Source organism: Crotalus tigris, unplaced genomic scaffold (assembly GCF_016545835.1).
Source record: "Crotalus tigris isolate CLP2741 ecotype Arizona unplaced genomic scaffold, ASM1654583v1 scf7180000019553.37968852642:3898890, whole genome shotgun sequence".
NCBI lineage: Eukaryota > Metazoa > Chordata > Lepidosauria > Squamata > Viperidae > Crotalus > Crotalus tigris.
This window is the reverse complement of record NW_024097591.1, coordinates 2,012,500-2,026,502: the sequence shown is the minus strand read 5'-3', so window position 1 is coordinate 2,026,502 and position 14,003 is coordinate 2,012,500. Positions and strand designations below refer to the sequence as shown.

Below are 14,003 nucleotides of genomic sequence, written 5' to 3'. Positions count from 1 at the left end.
CCTCCCTTTTAGCTCTGCGAATGAATGGACGCAGCGCGCCGCGAAGAGTTAACTCCCCCCCCGCCTCCCTCCTCCCCCCCCGCCTCCATCCTCGCTCCGAAGTTTGGCTCAAAGTTTTGTTTTTCTTTTGGGGCCGGAGCGCGGCTGCTGATTGGCGGAAAGTTGGGAGCGAGGTGGGGAGGCGGGGGCGGGGCTCCGTCCGGGCTTTCTCTCCCCTCCCGCCGCGACTCCTCCGGCCGCCGCCGCCGCTACTGCGCCCCCCTCGTCCCTCCCGGCGGAGCGATGCGCCCCATGGAGGCGCTGCCTTGGGGGCTCTTCGTGTTCTGGGGCGCCCTGCTGGGCCGGCAGGTGCGGGGCCTCCGCTACAGCGTCCACTGGAACGGCAGCAATCCCAGGTAGAGGGAGGCGGGCGTGGGGAGGGGGCGCCGGCGGGGTTCCCTCGCCCATCCTCCCCTCCCAGGGCTCGGCAGTAGCCAACGCAATCCCTTCCTTTCCTTCCTTCCTTCCTTCCTTCCTTCCTTCCTTCCTTCCTTCCTCCAATCCTTCCTTTCCTCTTTCCCTCTCTAATCCTTCCTTTCCTTCCTTCCTTCCTCCCTCTAATTCTTCCTTCCTTCCTTCCTTCCTTCCTTCCTTCCTCTAATTCTTCCTTCCTTCTCTCCCTGGGGGTGGAGGGGGAAAAACATCCTTCCCCCTTGGGGCCCTTGCAAGCCCTTCGGCCCTCTGCACCCCAGAGAGGCCTCTTCCTCACCTCCTCCTATTGCTAAGACCCCCCCCCTATAATCCAACATCCTTGCCCACAGGAGGATGGGCAGCCCTTTGTCCCAGGGCAGGGAGAAAGTGCAAGAAAAAAAAAAATCTCTTTCCCCCCCCTTCCAAAAAAGCCCTCCCAACTCAAGCTCCCACCTCCCCTTTCATCTCTTACACACACACACACACACACACACACACACACCCGCCTGCTGCGCATCTCCCCTTGAAAAAAAAAAGTTTCTCAAACTTTGCTGGTGGGAAGGAAGGGGTTAAAGCAGTGAGGTGGGGCGAGCTGAAGAGGGAGGGATGGAGGGGGGGGTCGCGGGGAGGAGAGCTGGGCCAGGGGCTTCGGCTCCATGTTGCCCGCGTTCAGCATCTTCTTTGTTTGAAGGCCGCCCAGGTGCCCCCCCCCAAAATGCCCTTTTCGCTTTCCTCCATTGGAAGCTCAGCTTTCCCTTTGATCTCACCTTTTTATTGGGGAAGGGGCTAACTTAGCCCCCTCCTCCCCCCCTTCTGCTCCACCATTGGCAAGGGGGAAGGGGGCAAACCTCCCCACCTTTGGCAGTTTGATTTAATTTAGCAATGGGCTGGTGGAGAGGAGGCTGAGATTCAGCTTAATTTGGGGGAGGGGGCTGTGAAGCAGGTTGCTGTTTGCACACAGAGACACACACATCCTTCACTTTTCTTTCCAAAATCTGCATTTCTCCCCCCTCCAAATAGTTGAGGCTGGCTGGCATCACTTCCGTTTCTTCATTCTAACAGTTGGCTGATTCTTACTCTTATTATTCCTTTATTCTCATTATTATTGGATTCTTATTTGTTCGTCATTTGGATAGCTTGCTTCTTTTCCAGCCTTATTTTTCTGGAAATTTATTTTACTTGGGTCTGCTTGTCCCCCCCTTCCCCCCCCCCTCGAGAAGGGTGGTGTTCCCAGACACCTTTGGAAGGCCACGATTGCATTTCTTCAAACAAACTGGGGTCAACTCCCAAAGCTGACTGCAGATAGGCAAAACGGACCCGTTTTTCCATATCATAATTTAATTAGAAAAAATCCTAGACCTTCCTCTGAACAAACTCTGAGTTTACTTGCTGTGCAAAAATGCTTAAAAACTAGCAAAGGTGTGTGTGTGGGGGGAGAAAAATATCACAGTCCATCTCTGTTTTTCCACAAGCCCAGATAGCCCTGGGCTTCAAACAATCCGTTTAGTGACTAATTCCAAGTTACAACAGCACTGAAGTGAGGGTCACGTGATCAAAAATCAGACGCTTGGCAACTGACTTGTACTTACGACAGTTTGCTACCTTTGGACATGCAAAGTCAGTGGATTCATTTTACAACCGTGTCACTGACTTAACAACTGCAGGGATTCACTGCAAGAAAGGTTGTTGTAAAAAGGGGCAAAACTCGCTTAAGGACGGAAATTTGGGGGGCCCATTGTAGTCATAAGCCCCTGCAAAGAAGTGTGTTTTGGTGGAAACCCCCCCACACAAACACACAGATTCCGATTACGAAGCATTAAACATTCCTGGGGGGTCACTCGAGGTTGGAATGGACCCCAACATCTGGGCACCGCTCTCCAGTAAAAGGCCCAGCTGTTTTCTTCTGGTGGGTGGGAATTGGGTCCTGAGCTAGTACTTTAATTTTTCTTAATTTTCCTTTTTTTTTTTTTAATTTTGGGAAAGGCGATGGGTGGCGGTTGTGTTCCTTCCTGGGAGATGCATTCCACCTTGTTTTTGCTTTTGTTTTTGCTCAGCGTGGGAGAAGTTAGTTGGCACCTAGTCTGAGTCCTGGTTAAAGCCACTCCAGAAGACTGTGGGAAGAGCTAGCCAGCCCCTCCCACTATCTCGATAGGAGTTGTTGACAGGTGAGAAACTCCCCAACTATTTGCTCCCGTTGCACAATATCGGGTCCTTTCCCTGCACCGAGAAATCTAGTCTCTCAGAGAGAAGGTCTCTGTTCTCCTCTTTTCCTTGCAAGGCCAGCTTCCTTGACGCATTTGGTTTGGAAACTGTATCTGTGTGGAGCTTGCAAGGAAAAGATAAGATCGGAGGCTTTCTCCCCAAGAGACTAGCTTTCTAGATGCAAGGAAGGGAGCGAGGAGGAGGAGGAGGAGGAGGAGGAGGAGGAGGAGGAGGAGGAGGAGATGTGTGCATTTTTTAATTTATGCTCCCCTTGATCCTAGCAGGGCACAAAGCAGCTTGCAATCAAAGCATTGAAATAAAAACAAAACATTGAAATAAAAGCACGCAGCAGAATAGAAACATTACAACAGAAACAGGGTTCAAAATGATACAGTGGGAGCATTAAAAGCCACACAAATAAGATGCAAACATTAAAACAGAAACATAGTTCCCAAAAATATAGAATGCCAAGTTAAATTACGTTGTTATTGGATGCAATGGTGGCAGAAAAAGATTTGGTGACAAGGTTGTTGTTTTTTCTCCATGCTGAGCTTTTGCAGTTTTAACATCTGCGGCCGAAACAGCAATCGGCAATTTTATGTACTCATTCATTCCATTTCTTCAAGAATGCCACGATCCTAAGTTTAATTACAATTGTTTTGCCCACATTTGTTTTTTTAAAAGCCTGTCACGGTTTCAAATCTCCAACGCTTGGCAATACAAAATCTCCCGGAAAAGTTTGCGGTCGCCCTGGAAAGTTTACAAGCCCTGTTTTATCATTCTGATCCTCTATGTCCCCCCCCCCAAATCCTGTTCTAAGAAATATTCTTGCACCCCAAAACTCTTTGGCGGTGCATGAGAAAAAGGCTATAAGGGAAACGGAGGGATACTCCACTTTTCAGTCTGTTTATTTGCTGCAAAGGCCAACATGACCTTGGGATGGTTAGGGCTCTGGTTACAGAGGTTGCAAAATGGGGATGAAAAATGACATTTGTTGGATGTTTTGCAGAGTGGATTTGGAGGGGGTGATGTTAGGAAACATCTTCTATTTTATTCTATATTCTATTCTGTATTTTATTCTATTCTATATTCTATTCTACTTTATATTATGTTGTATGCTCTATTCTATATTCTATGTTCTATTCTATTCTGCTTTCTATTCTATATTCTATTTCTATAGTCTGTTCTATTCTATTTTCTATTCTATTCTTCATTCTATTCTATTCTGTTCTCTTCTATTTTCTTCTATTCATTATTCTATTCTGTTCATTATTCTATTCTGTTCTCTTGTTATTCTGTTCTGTTCTATTCTATTTTCTATTCTGTTCTTCATTATTCTATTCTGTTCTCTTGTTATTCTGTTCTGTTCTATTCTATTTTCTATTCTGTTCTTCATTATTCTATTCTGTTCTCTTGTTATTCTGTTCTGTTCTATTCTATTTTCTATTCTATTCATCATTCTATTCTATTCTGTTCTATTTTCTTCTATTCATTATTCTATTCTGTTCTTCATTCTATTCTGTTCTCTTGTTATTCTGTTCTGTTCTATTCTATTTTCTATTCTATTCTTCATTCTATTCTGTTCTCTTCTATTTTCTTCTATTCATTATTCTATTCTGTTCTTCATTATTCTGTTCTGTTCTCTTGTTATTCTGTTCTGTTCTATTTTCTATTTTATTCTATTTTCTATTCTATTCTTCCTTATTCTATTCTATTCTTTATTATTCTATTCTATTCTGTTATTCTATCCTATCCCATCCCATCCACAGTGGCTTTTGAAGCTTACATGTTGCCCTTACATATTGTGGCTTGGAAAATACAACCTATTCCGGACTCTACGTCTCTTAACGCCGGATCCGAATGTGATCTTCGGAGGGCTGATTGCTGGCCCGGATTCCCAAACTCAGTTCAGGGAGAGGCCTAGAATGTCTCTCAGAGGGAAAACCTCCCTGATGCAAAATTCTGGTTCTCAACCTCCTCCTGCGTTGGGAAGCGATCTCCCAATTTGCTGGCGTTTTTGGACTTCGCTTTGCGATTGCAAAATTTCTCCGCCTTGATGGTTAATCTCAGCTTGGGCTGTTTGCTGGTTGAGTCACTGCGGCCTTGTAATGAGAAACGGCGCTTTTAATGTGGGGAGGATATTGCAAACCTTTTTTCAAGGGAAGAAAAAGGTGGATTTAACTCGCCGGCGCCGTTCCTCTGGCGGCGGGGAAAGGTGTTAATCTCAGCAAAAGCCAGCCAAGCCACAAAAACCTTTAAGTAAAAATAATAATAATAATAAAAATGGATGGGAAGCAGGGTTCTCCAGACCACGTGCAGAGTGTAGCTGGCGAACCAGCTTCGCGTGGGTGGCATGGTAAGTTTCCCGAAATGAGAACGGCCCATCCTAAAGCATGTCTTTGAAGGGGATGTGTTAAGCGAGTTAATAAATTTGCAGTTAATAAATTCGTAACCTGGTCGTTGTGAATCCAGCTTTCCCCATTGGCTATTCTATTCTATTCTATTCTATTCTATTCTATTCTATTCTATTCTATTCTATTCTTCATTCCATTATTCTATTCTATTCTGTTCTATCCTATTCTCTATATTCTATATTCTGTGTTGTATTCTATGTTGTATTCTGTATTCTATATTCTATTCTATATTCTATTCTTTCTAATTCTACTTTGTTCTATTCTATTATTATTTATTTTCTATTCTATCCTATCCTGTCCTATTCTCTATATTCTATATTTTATATTGTATTCTATGTTTTATTCTGTATTCTCTCTTCTCTTTTCTTCTCTTCTCTTCTCTTCTATTCTATTCTATTCTATTCCTATTTTCTCTTCTCTTCTCTTCCATTCTGAGCAGAGGAAGAGATACTAATCTTTCCATCTTCACAAGATCCAAATAGGTCATTGGCGTATCTAATTATTTAGCAGCAGCCTTTTGTCTCTTAAGGACCTGCAACGTCTCCACCCCGATGGCCCACTTCCGCTGAATCGCTTTTCTTGCACAACTGTGTTTGTGCATCGTTCTTCAAAGCCCGCATGTCAAATTCATGGGCCACACCAAGAATGCCAGGCTGGGAAGTCGCTGGCTTCCTTTTTTTCTCTCTCTCTCTCTCTCTCTGTAGGGCTAGGTTAATCTCAGGAATTTAGCCCAGGAGAACCACTGCTAGTCCTCAATTTACAACAACAATGGAGGCCCAAAATTTCCACTGCTAAGCCAGACAGTTGTTTAATGCCTCGTTTTACGACCTGTCTTGGCACAGCTGCAGTTGCTGTTAGTAACGTCGTTAAATGAATCTTGTCTGAAGGTCACAAAAGGGAGTTTTAAGGGACTGTTTGAGGGTCTGCTTTAAAGATGGAGAGGCTATATGTTGAGAAGGAGTCTGCCTGTTGCTTCCCAGTTTGAGAGCTTCCCCTCATTTTAAAGGTGGGAGAAGTGGATGAATAAAGCGGATAGGTAGAAAAGTGGAGTCCTCCCGTCGCGTCCCTGTATGAATTGTCGCTCCGTCGTTTAAAGGTGTGAGTGGATAAATGGAGGAGTCTGCCTGTTGCTTCCCAGTTTGAGAGCTCCCTCTCTTGTTTCAAGAAGGGGACAAGTGGATAAATATGTTGGTTAAGTGAGAAAGAGTCTCTCCGTTGCTTCTCGGTATGAGCGATAGATCTGCCGTTTAAAGGGGAGAGGGAATAAATTGAGGAGTCTGCCTGTTGCTTCCCGGTTTGAGAGCTCCCTCTCCTGTTCCAAGTGGGGACAAGTGGATAAATATGGGGGTTAAGTAAGAAAAAGAGTCTCTCCATTGCTTCCCTGCATGAGTCGCTGCTCTGTCCTCCTTGCAAGATAAATCCGGATTTTTTTGAGGAGTCACTTGAAGCTGTTTCTCCTTCCCGCTTCCAGGTTCTTTGATTCAGACGGAGGCTACGCCATTCAAGTGTCCATCAACGACTATCTGGATATTTACTGTCCCCATTATGAACGGCCGCGGGCCACCGGAAAGCCGGAATCCTTCACTCTGCTTATGGTCAATGCCGAAGGTTATCAAGGCTGCTACGAAACTCCGGGAGCTTTTAAACGGTGGGAATGCAACCGTCCTTATGCCGCCTACGGGCCGGTCCGATTCTCAGAGAAAATTCAGAGATTTACCCCCTTCTCACTGGGCATCGAGTTCCAGAGTGGCCGTGAATATTACTACATATGTGAGTCGAAGCCTTTTCCACTTATTCAATCCATCAGCTGATAAACTCCTAAAACACAAAATACCGTTGTCTGAAATGGTACAGGTTCTCCCGCTTGAGCGGGGGGGGGGGGGGGGGGCTGGACTAGAAGACCTTCAGGGTCCCTTCTAGCTATTTTATTCTATTCTAATTCCTATTCTAATTCCGTTTTCTATTCTATTTTGTATTTCTATTCTATTTTGTATTTCTATTCTATATTCCATTCCGTTCCATTCTCTATTCTATTCCATTCCATTCCATTCCATTCTATTTCCTATTCTAATTCCATTTTCTATTCTATTCTGTATTTCTATTCTATTCTATTCTGTATTTCTATTCTATTCTATTTTGTATTTCTATTCTATTCTATATTCCATTCTGTTCCATTCTCTATTCTATTCCATTCCATTCCATTCTATTTCCTATTCTAATTCCTATTCTAATTCCATTTTCTATTCTATTCTGTATTTCTATTCTATTCTATTTTGTATTTCTATTCTATTCTATATTCCATTCTGTTCCATTCTCTATTCTATTCTATTCTATTCACGGGTTTATTTTAATTGGATTTATTTAAAATACAAGTTTATTTAAATGTATTTCAATATTTTTTTAAGGGTGTTGAGTTAAACTTATATTTCTGTTTGTCTGCACAATGAGCCTTATCCATGTCATACAGGCAGTCCTCGACTTACAACAGTTCATTGAATGACTGTTGGAAGTTACGACGGCACTGCAAAGAAAGACTTAGGAGTTTTTTCTAAGTTTTTTACACTTATGACCGTTACTGCATCTTTGTGGTCACATGGCTGAAATTTGGATGCTCAGCAACTGACTTGTATTTATGACGGTCGTAGCACCCTGGGGTCACGTGATCCCCTTTTGCAACCCGCTGATAAGCAAAGTCAATAGGGAACGCCCGAACCGAGTTAAAATTGTGGTTTATAATTGGCGGGATTGACGCAATCATGCCACATTTCTTTTTTTTTTTTTTTTTCTTCCCGATGTCCTGGATGGCTCTGCTAAACACCAAGCGGTCCAAAAAAAATCAGACCTGCCATTGCTTTTAGCCTGGGAACAACAACCCTGCGGGGTGGGTGAGTTTCAGGATTGATCCCTAAGCTAACTTAGTTTTCCTCCGTCGTTAGCCCAGATTTTAACCGCTGTTTCTCACGGATGGCAAAACAACCTGCCCGATTTTGGAATTTATAACGTTCCGTCTTTGCGCTTCTGATAAAAAAGCTGCCGATTTGCCGTGCTCCATTAAAAACATGAAATAAAATAAAAAAATCAGAGACACACACTAAGAGTGTCACGGTTCTGGGGCCGAGTGTCGCTCGGCCTTAAATCGCCATCATGCTTTTTACGGACGGCTTTATTGAAATAAATACGCCTGTTAGCGGATCCCGGTCCACAGGCCGGCTGCTTCTTCCAAGTGCACAAAATGAGGAGGGAGAAGCAAAAATTGTCATTGCCACAACCTGCATTTTGATGTCCGCAAAATGCCAGGCTCATTTGAAGTTGGCAAATGGCATTTTTGTAAGCCATGCACACCTGTTATACCATTGTGGTTGCAATCACCAGTAAAAAAAAAACACCCTTTTTTTGGTCAATTGTGTGTCCCGGTCTTGGAAGGTGTGCGCTGTACCCACACACTTACGACTTAACAACAGTTCTGCTTAGCAACAGTAAAGTCACAAGTCAAGGACTACCTGTGTATCGGTGATGGCACCGATGCCACATGCAGATCACAATAGTTTTGCCCCATTTTACGACCTTGGCTGCTACGGTCATTAAGCGAATTGGTTGTTAAGCGAGTCACGCGGCTTCTCCCGTTGACTTTGCTGGTCAAAAGGTTGCGAAGGGGGATCATGTGATTCCTGGGATGTTGCAACCGTCATAAATACGAGTCAGTTGCCAAGCGTCTAAATTTGATCACGTGATGCTGCGACGGTCATTAAGTGGGAAGAACGGTCACTCACAAGTCCCGTTTTTCAGTGCCTTTGAACAGTCCCTTAAAGAACTCTTGTAAGTCCAGGACGACCTGTGTTTAAAAAACCGAAAGCTCTCTAAATAAATAAACCGGCTTGATCTTGCTTGGTTAACTTGGACATTTGATCTTCTAACCACCATTCGTGGTCTCTTTTTTTTCTTCTTCTTCTGACAGCAATTCCTGCACCAGAGAGTCCTGGCCAGTGTTTGAAGCTACACGTTTTGGTCTGCTGCAAAGCCACCACCAGTAAGTCAGTCTGTCCATGCAGCTGGTGGGGAGGCAGTTCTTGAGACTGTGCGTGGGGACCGAGGGAAAGGAGACCACCGTGTGATTGCTGCCTTATTCCTGTTTCCTTTCTAGCCCCAGACCTTGCGACGGAGGCACCCAAATCCCAGCCTCGAGGGAGAGGCGGTCCAGAGAGTGAGTTGGAGAGCATTTCCGTCTTTTAAAATGCAGAAAAAAATGGCGTATTAATAAGGAGTTATGCTGCAACGGTTGGGTGAAAAAAAAACGGTCTTAAGTCCGAGATGGTGTAGGTTCTCCTGTTTGAGCAGGGGGCTGGGCTAGATGACCGCCAGGGTCCCTTCCAGCACTATTCTATTCTTATTCTATTATTCAATTCTATTCTTTATATTCTATCTATTCTATTCTCTATATTTTTATTTTATTATTCTATTCTATTCTTTATATTCTATATTCTATTCTATTTTATTTTCCATTCTATTCACTATTCTATTCTATTCACAGGTTTATTTATTTTAATTGGATCTCCTTTCTCTCTCTTCTGCCCCTAGAAGCAGTTGTCATTCGTGGACGTGGTCCTGCCCCGATCCAGCTTGGCCTCGCCTGCCTGGGTCTCCTGGTGGTGCCCTTTCTCTGGCTCTGACGGCAGGGAATTCGGATCGCGCGTCTCCCCCGCGACTCGGGCCGGTTAGGGAGCGCTGGCAGAGGGATTCCTCCACCCCATTGTTATCCCCACTGCAAAGATGCCGATCGATCACATGACACTTTAGAAATAACCAGAGACTCCTCTTCAACTCAACTTCAACTCATCACAAAGCTGCTTTTTGGACTGATGGACAGACAGCGTTCCCGATACTGGACGTATAGGGTGCACCTCTTTAATCTGACATGATCCTCTCTGCTCCCAATTCAGACTCTGGAGGATCTTCAACGAGAGCGTATGTTTTGTGAAAAGAGGGGGATGGATGGATGGATGAGAGGGCACTCTGGAGGTCATTTAGTCGAACCCCGGAGGTGGGGACCAGCATCTCTAATAGAGGGATGTTTTCTTCTTGTCAAGGATTAAAGTCTGCTCATGGTAAGGGGTCTCCTGCTACAGCAGGGGATTGGACTAGAGGACCTCCAAGGTCCCTTTCCAACTCTGATGACGTTCTATTGTTTTGACTGGCAATTTCAGCACTGTCATAACTTGGAAGCGGCGGTCACTAAGCCAATACGCCTGTAATGTACAGCTACCTCAGGGCGGCAACCAGTTCCACCTAACCTTCTGAGCCGTGACATAAAAAAGGCACCGTTTAAAAAAATAAATAAAATAAAAATTTGAGCTAATGGCGAAACGGCCCCAGCCAGCAAAAGGCCAACCACGTTGCAAGGGAGAAAGGCAGAAAATTAGAAAACAAATTGGATAATCAGTCGAGGCCGAGCCGAAATCAAATAAGCCAGCCATGAAAATGTCAGAAGTCAATATCAAAAGGTGGGAAGGAAAAAGAGGCCGGCGCGGTGTCAGCAAAGGACGGTCTTAAGGACCGTAGCCAGGGGAATCAGGGCGAAAATATCTATACATATTAAGAACGCGAAGAAAATTCATTTGGGTCCCTGCAAACAAGCCGGCTTTGTTCGCCCGCCTTGCTTGTTGTTGTTTTTTTTAGATGCAAACGTTAAATTCATTTTTTTTTTTTTTTTATTGCTTGACAATGATTTTTCTTCCAGATTCGGCCCGGCAACTTTGCTTCTTGCAAACCAAAGGAGAAAAGAGCTTGGCGGCCGTTTAAGCAGCTAGTCCTCAAATTACTAAGCACTAAATCGAATAAATTCCAGAATACCCAACCTGTTTACTGTCCTCTAATACAGGCAGTCCTTGATTTACGACCACAGTTGAACTCACTGTTTTTATTGCTAAGCGAAACATTTGTGAAGGGAGCTTTTGCCCCGTTTTACGACCTCGCGTGCCGTTGTTAAGGGACTCGTCGGAGTTGTTAAGTTAGTGACCCGGTTGCTAAATGGATCTGGCTTCTTTCACTGACTTTGTGCCTTGGAAGGTCACAAAGTGGGACAGTCACGTGACCCCAGGACACCACGGCCGTCATAAATACAAGTCACCTTGCTGAGCATCCAAATTTTGATCCCGTGATGGTGGGAGATGCTGCGATGGTTGTGTGAAAAACATCCGTAAGTCAAATGCAGCACTTAACAAATGTCTCGCTTAGCGACAGAAACTTGGGCGTCGGTGGTCATCGTAAGTTGAGGACTGCTGGTAATTGAGGGCAGAGTGCAGCTCTTCTGTCGGAAAAGAAAAAAACGGGAAGGACCTCACTGCAATGTGGAAGAACAGAGCAGCTGAAATGAAAAAACCTTGAACTTTAACTCTCTCAAAAAATGAAATGTGCTCTCTTAACAATCCCTCTTTCTCTGTCTTTTCCCTCCAGGCGTTGCGTCTTGTTCCCACCAGATGTCGAAGCTGTGCTTTCTGCCTCCAGGACCGGATGGAGATGTCCCCCCCCCCCTCCGAACTGGCTTCCTCACCCCGACAAGAAAATTCAAATTTGAGTCTCTTCCAGATTTTGGGCTGAAAATGATCTCTCCGGGATTGTACGCCAAAGATAGGAGATTTTTTTCCCTGTTTCCCCAGTTGGCGATGACTTAAAACATTGCTACTTTAAGAGAGAAGGTTGGCTTTGTATACCCCACCTCAAAATTTCCTCTTTGGGGTGATGTTTGCCCACCCACCCCATACCCCTGGACAGTGTCAGCCTCCCCGTGCTTTGTTCTCGACGAGAACGGACAGCTCCACTTTTTATCTTCTGTGAAGAGACCAACTTCCCGTAGCTGGTGCGCTGCTCTCCTTTTTTTTTTTTAAACATGTTTTTAAATTGGGTGGTGATCCCGCTCGTTCCGGGACCATCAGCGACTGAGCCAAACAATAAACCCGTTTTAGAAATGAAGGTCCTTGTTTGCACTCCCGGGCTTCCTTCTCCTTCTCATTGTCTCCCTTCCTGAGTCCTCGAAAGAAAAAGTTGGGAAATGTGTAGGGAGGAGGGTAGGAGAGACAGGGAAGATATTGGGTAGATGGTGACAGTGAGAACGAAGCGAAGAGGATAAAAGAGAGTGTCGTTGATAGCTCCGAATGGGTATTGCTGGTTCATTGACTGACCGTATTGCAACATCTCTGCTTTTCTAGCCGAGGGGTACCCCCCCCCAAAAGTGGCAAACTTGCCAAGTTGAACCTCCAAACAGCCATGCTGGTCTGTTGGGGGGGCACTATCAGGGTTTGTCTCCTTCTCTAATTCAGGCTAGCTGCGGCCTCTTTGCCTTAGGAGATCCCAGCTGATCAAAAGCAAAGCCATTTTCCGTGCATCTCAAACTGGGATTTTAACCAAATTCTTCCCTTTATTAGAATCTCTTTTTTCCCCATCTGGGGTGTTTTGCAAAAATAGCCAAAAATTCAGATTGGGGAGGGGGCCTCGCCCACCGCACTGCTGTTTGGTTTTTTCCAAGCAGGTGCCCTGTGCTGCTGCAGCTTGCAAAGGACCAAACTTGGAAAGAACGCAAATAATGGTTTATGCAAACGTGGTTTGCTTCTCCCCCACCCCCCTATGCCTGCCCAACGGCCCCCTCCACCACCACCCCTCTCCTCCACAGCCTTGTTTTGCCGCTCCCCGACCTTCCAGGCGGCTGGGATTAATTGCCGTGTTTGATATTGAGATGTTAGGAAAATGTCGGGGTGGAAGTTTTAATTACAGATCGGCTGCCAGCAATTAGGGTGGATTTTGCATGCACGACGGGGACTGGCGGAGATGCCAGCGCGGGGGCAACCACCGGACCCCGATTCTCTCTTTGGCAAGTCACATGGGGAGGGGGGTCTCGCTGTGGAGCATGGGATACAGTCCCTGTTTTTCGTACTTTGCCAACGGTAAAATCTTCCTTTCCATGGTTTTGTCCTCGTTCTTCCTGGGGAGGAAATAAATACCTGTCGTAAAAAAACACGGAAAGAAGGGTGTTCCCATCGGCGAAGTAGAATACAGCTCGACTTACAACCATCAGTTCTGTTGCTAAGCGAGACATTTGTGAGGGTGCCCCCTTTGACGAGCTTCCTGCCCACGGTTGGCAAGCAAACCCTTGCTTGTTAAGTTAGCCACGCGGTTAGTAAGTGAATCCACCTTGGCTTGGCAGAAGGTCGTAAAAGCGGATCCCCTGAGCCCGGGACACAACGACCGTCGTAGGTCTGAGTCAGTTTTCCAAGTGTTTGCATTCTGATCGCATGACACAGTGCAGTACAGTATAGGCAGGCGCCTGGCTTACAATCATTTGTTTAGTGACTGTTGAAAAGTGAAAAAAGGGACTTTTGTGAAGCTGGATTCACATTAACGACCGCCTGATTCACTAAAGCACTGCAATGATTTGTTTAAGAACCATGGCAAATAATAATAAAAAATTGCAAAATTGGGACACGCCTTGCTTAATGACTGCCTTGCCCAGAGACAAATCCCGGTCTCTGTTGTCGTAAGTCAAGGACTGCCTATGCAGCTTCTTTGAGCCTAGTTGAAGAAATCAAAAACCGGTTTTTTTTCACTGCTGAGTAAAATGTATTGGCCAGCTGGCGCGTTGTCGGAAATGCAATGGGTTGTGTTCCAAAGGAAAACCACACCTTACCAGCTGTAGAATTTCTTCTTGAGCAATTTCAGGCCTGCTTTGCTTGCAAGATCAAGTTACTAGTCCTTATTGTGGCAAAGGAAACAATCCGGGGGGGGGGCGAGCAGAGCCTCCCGGTGTCCCAAGGAGACGGGGCCGTTATCAATTGTGTTTGCATTTTGCACAGGGAGTAAAACAGGAATAAACCAGGATAAATTGTCATGGGTTTTTTTTTTGCCCGGAGTGTGTTCCTCCTGCCTTAATTCTGTAAAAAAAAAAAAAAA

General features: G+C 45.2%; 1 protein-coding gene across 1 annotated transcript; it reads left to right on the top strand.

Annotated features, from left to right (window-relative positions):
* Positions 1 to 178: 178 nt before the first annotated feature.
* Positions 179 to 13,724, top strand: EFNA4 (ephrin A4). The gene is made up of 6 exons (XM_039363125.1): positions 179 to 395; positions 6,538 to 6,836; positions 9,022 to 9,093; positions 9,208 to 9,267; positions 9,642 to 10,028; positions 11,517 to 13,724. The coding sequence occupies exons 1-5, from the start codon at positions 283 to 285 to the stop codon at positions 9,731 to 9,733; spliced, it is 636 nt and encodes a 211-aa protein (XP_039219059.1). The 5' UTR covers positions 179 to 282; the 3' UTR covers positions 9,734 to 10,028; positions 11,517 to 13,724.
* Positions 13,725 to 14,003: the final 279 nt, after the last annotated feature.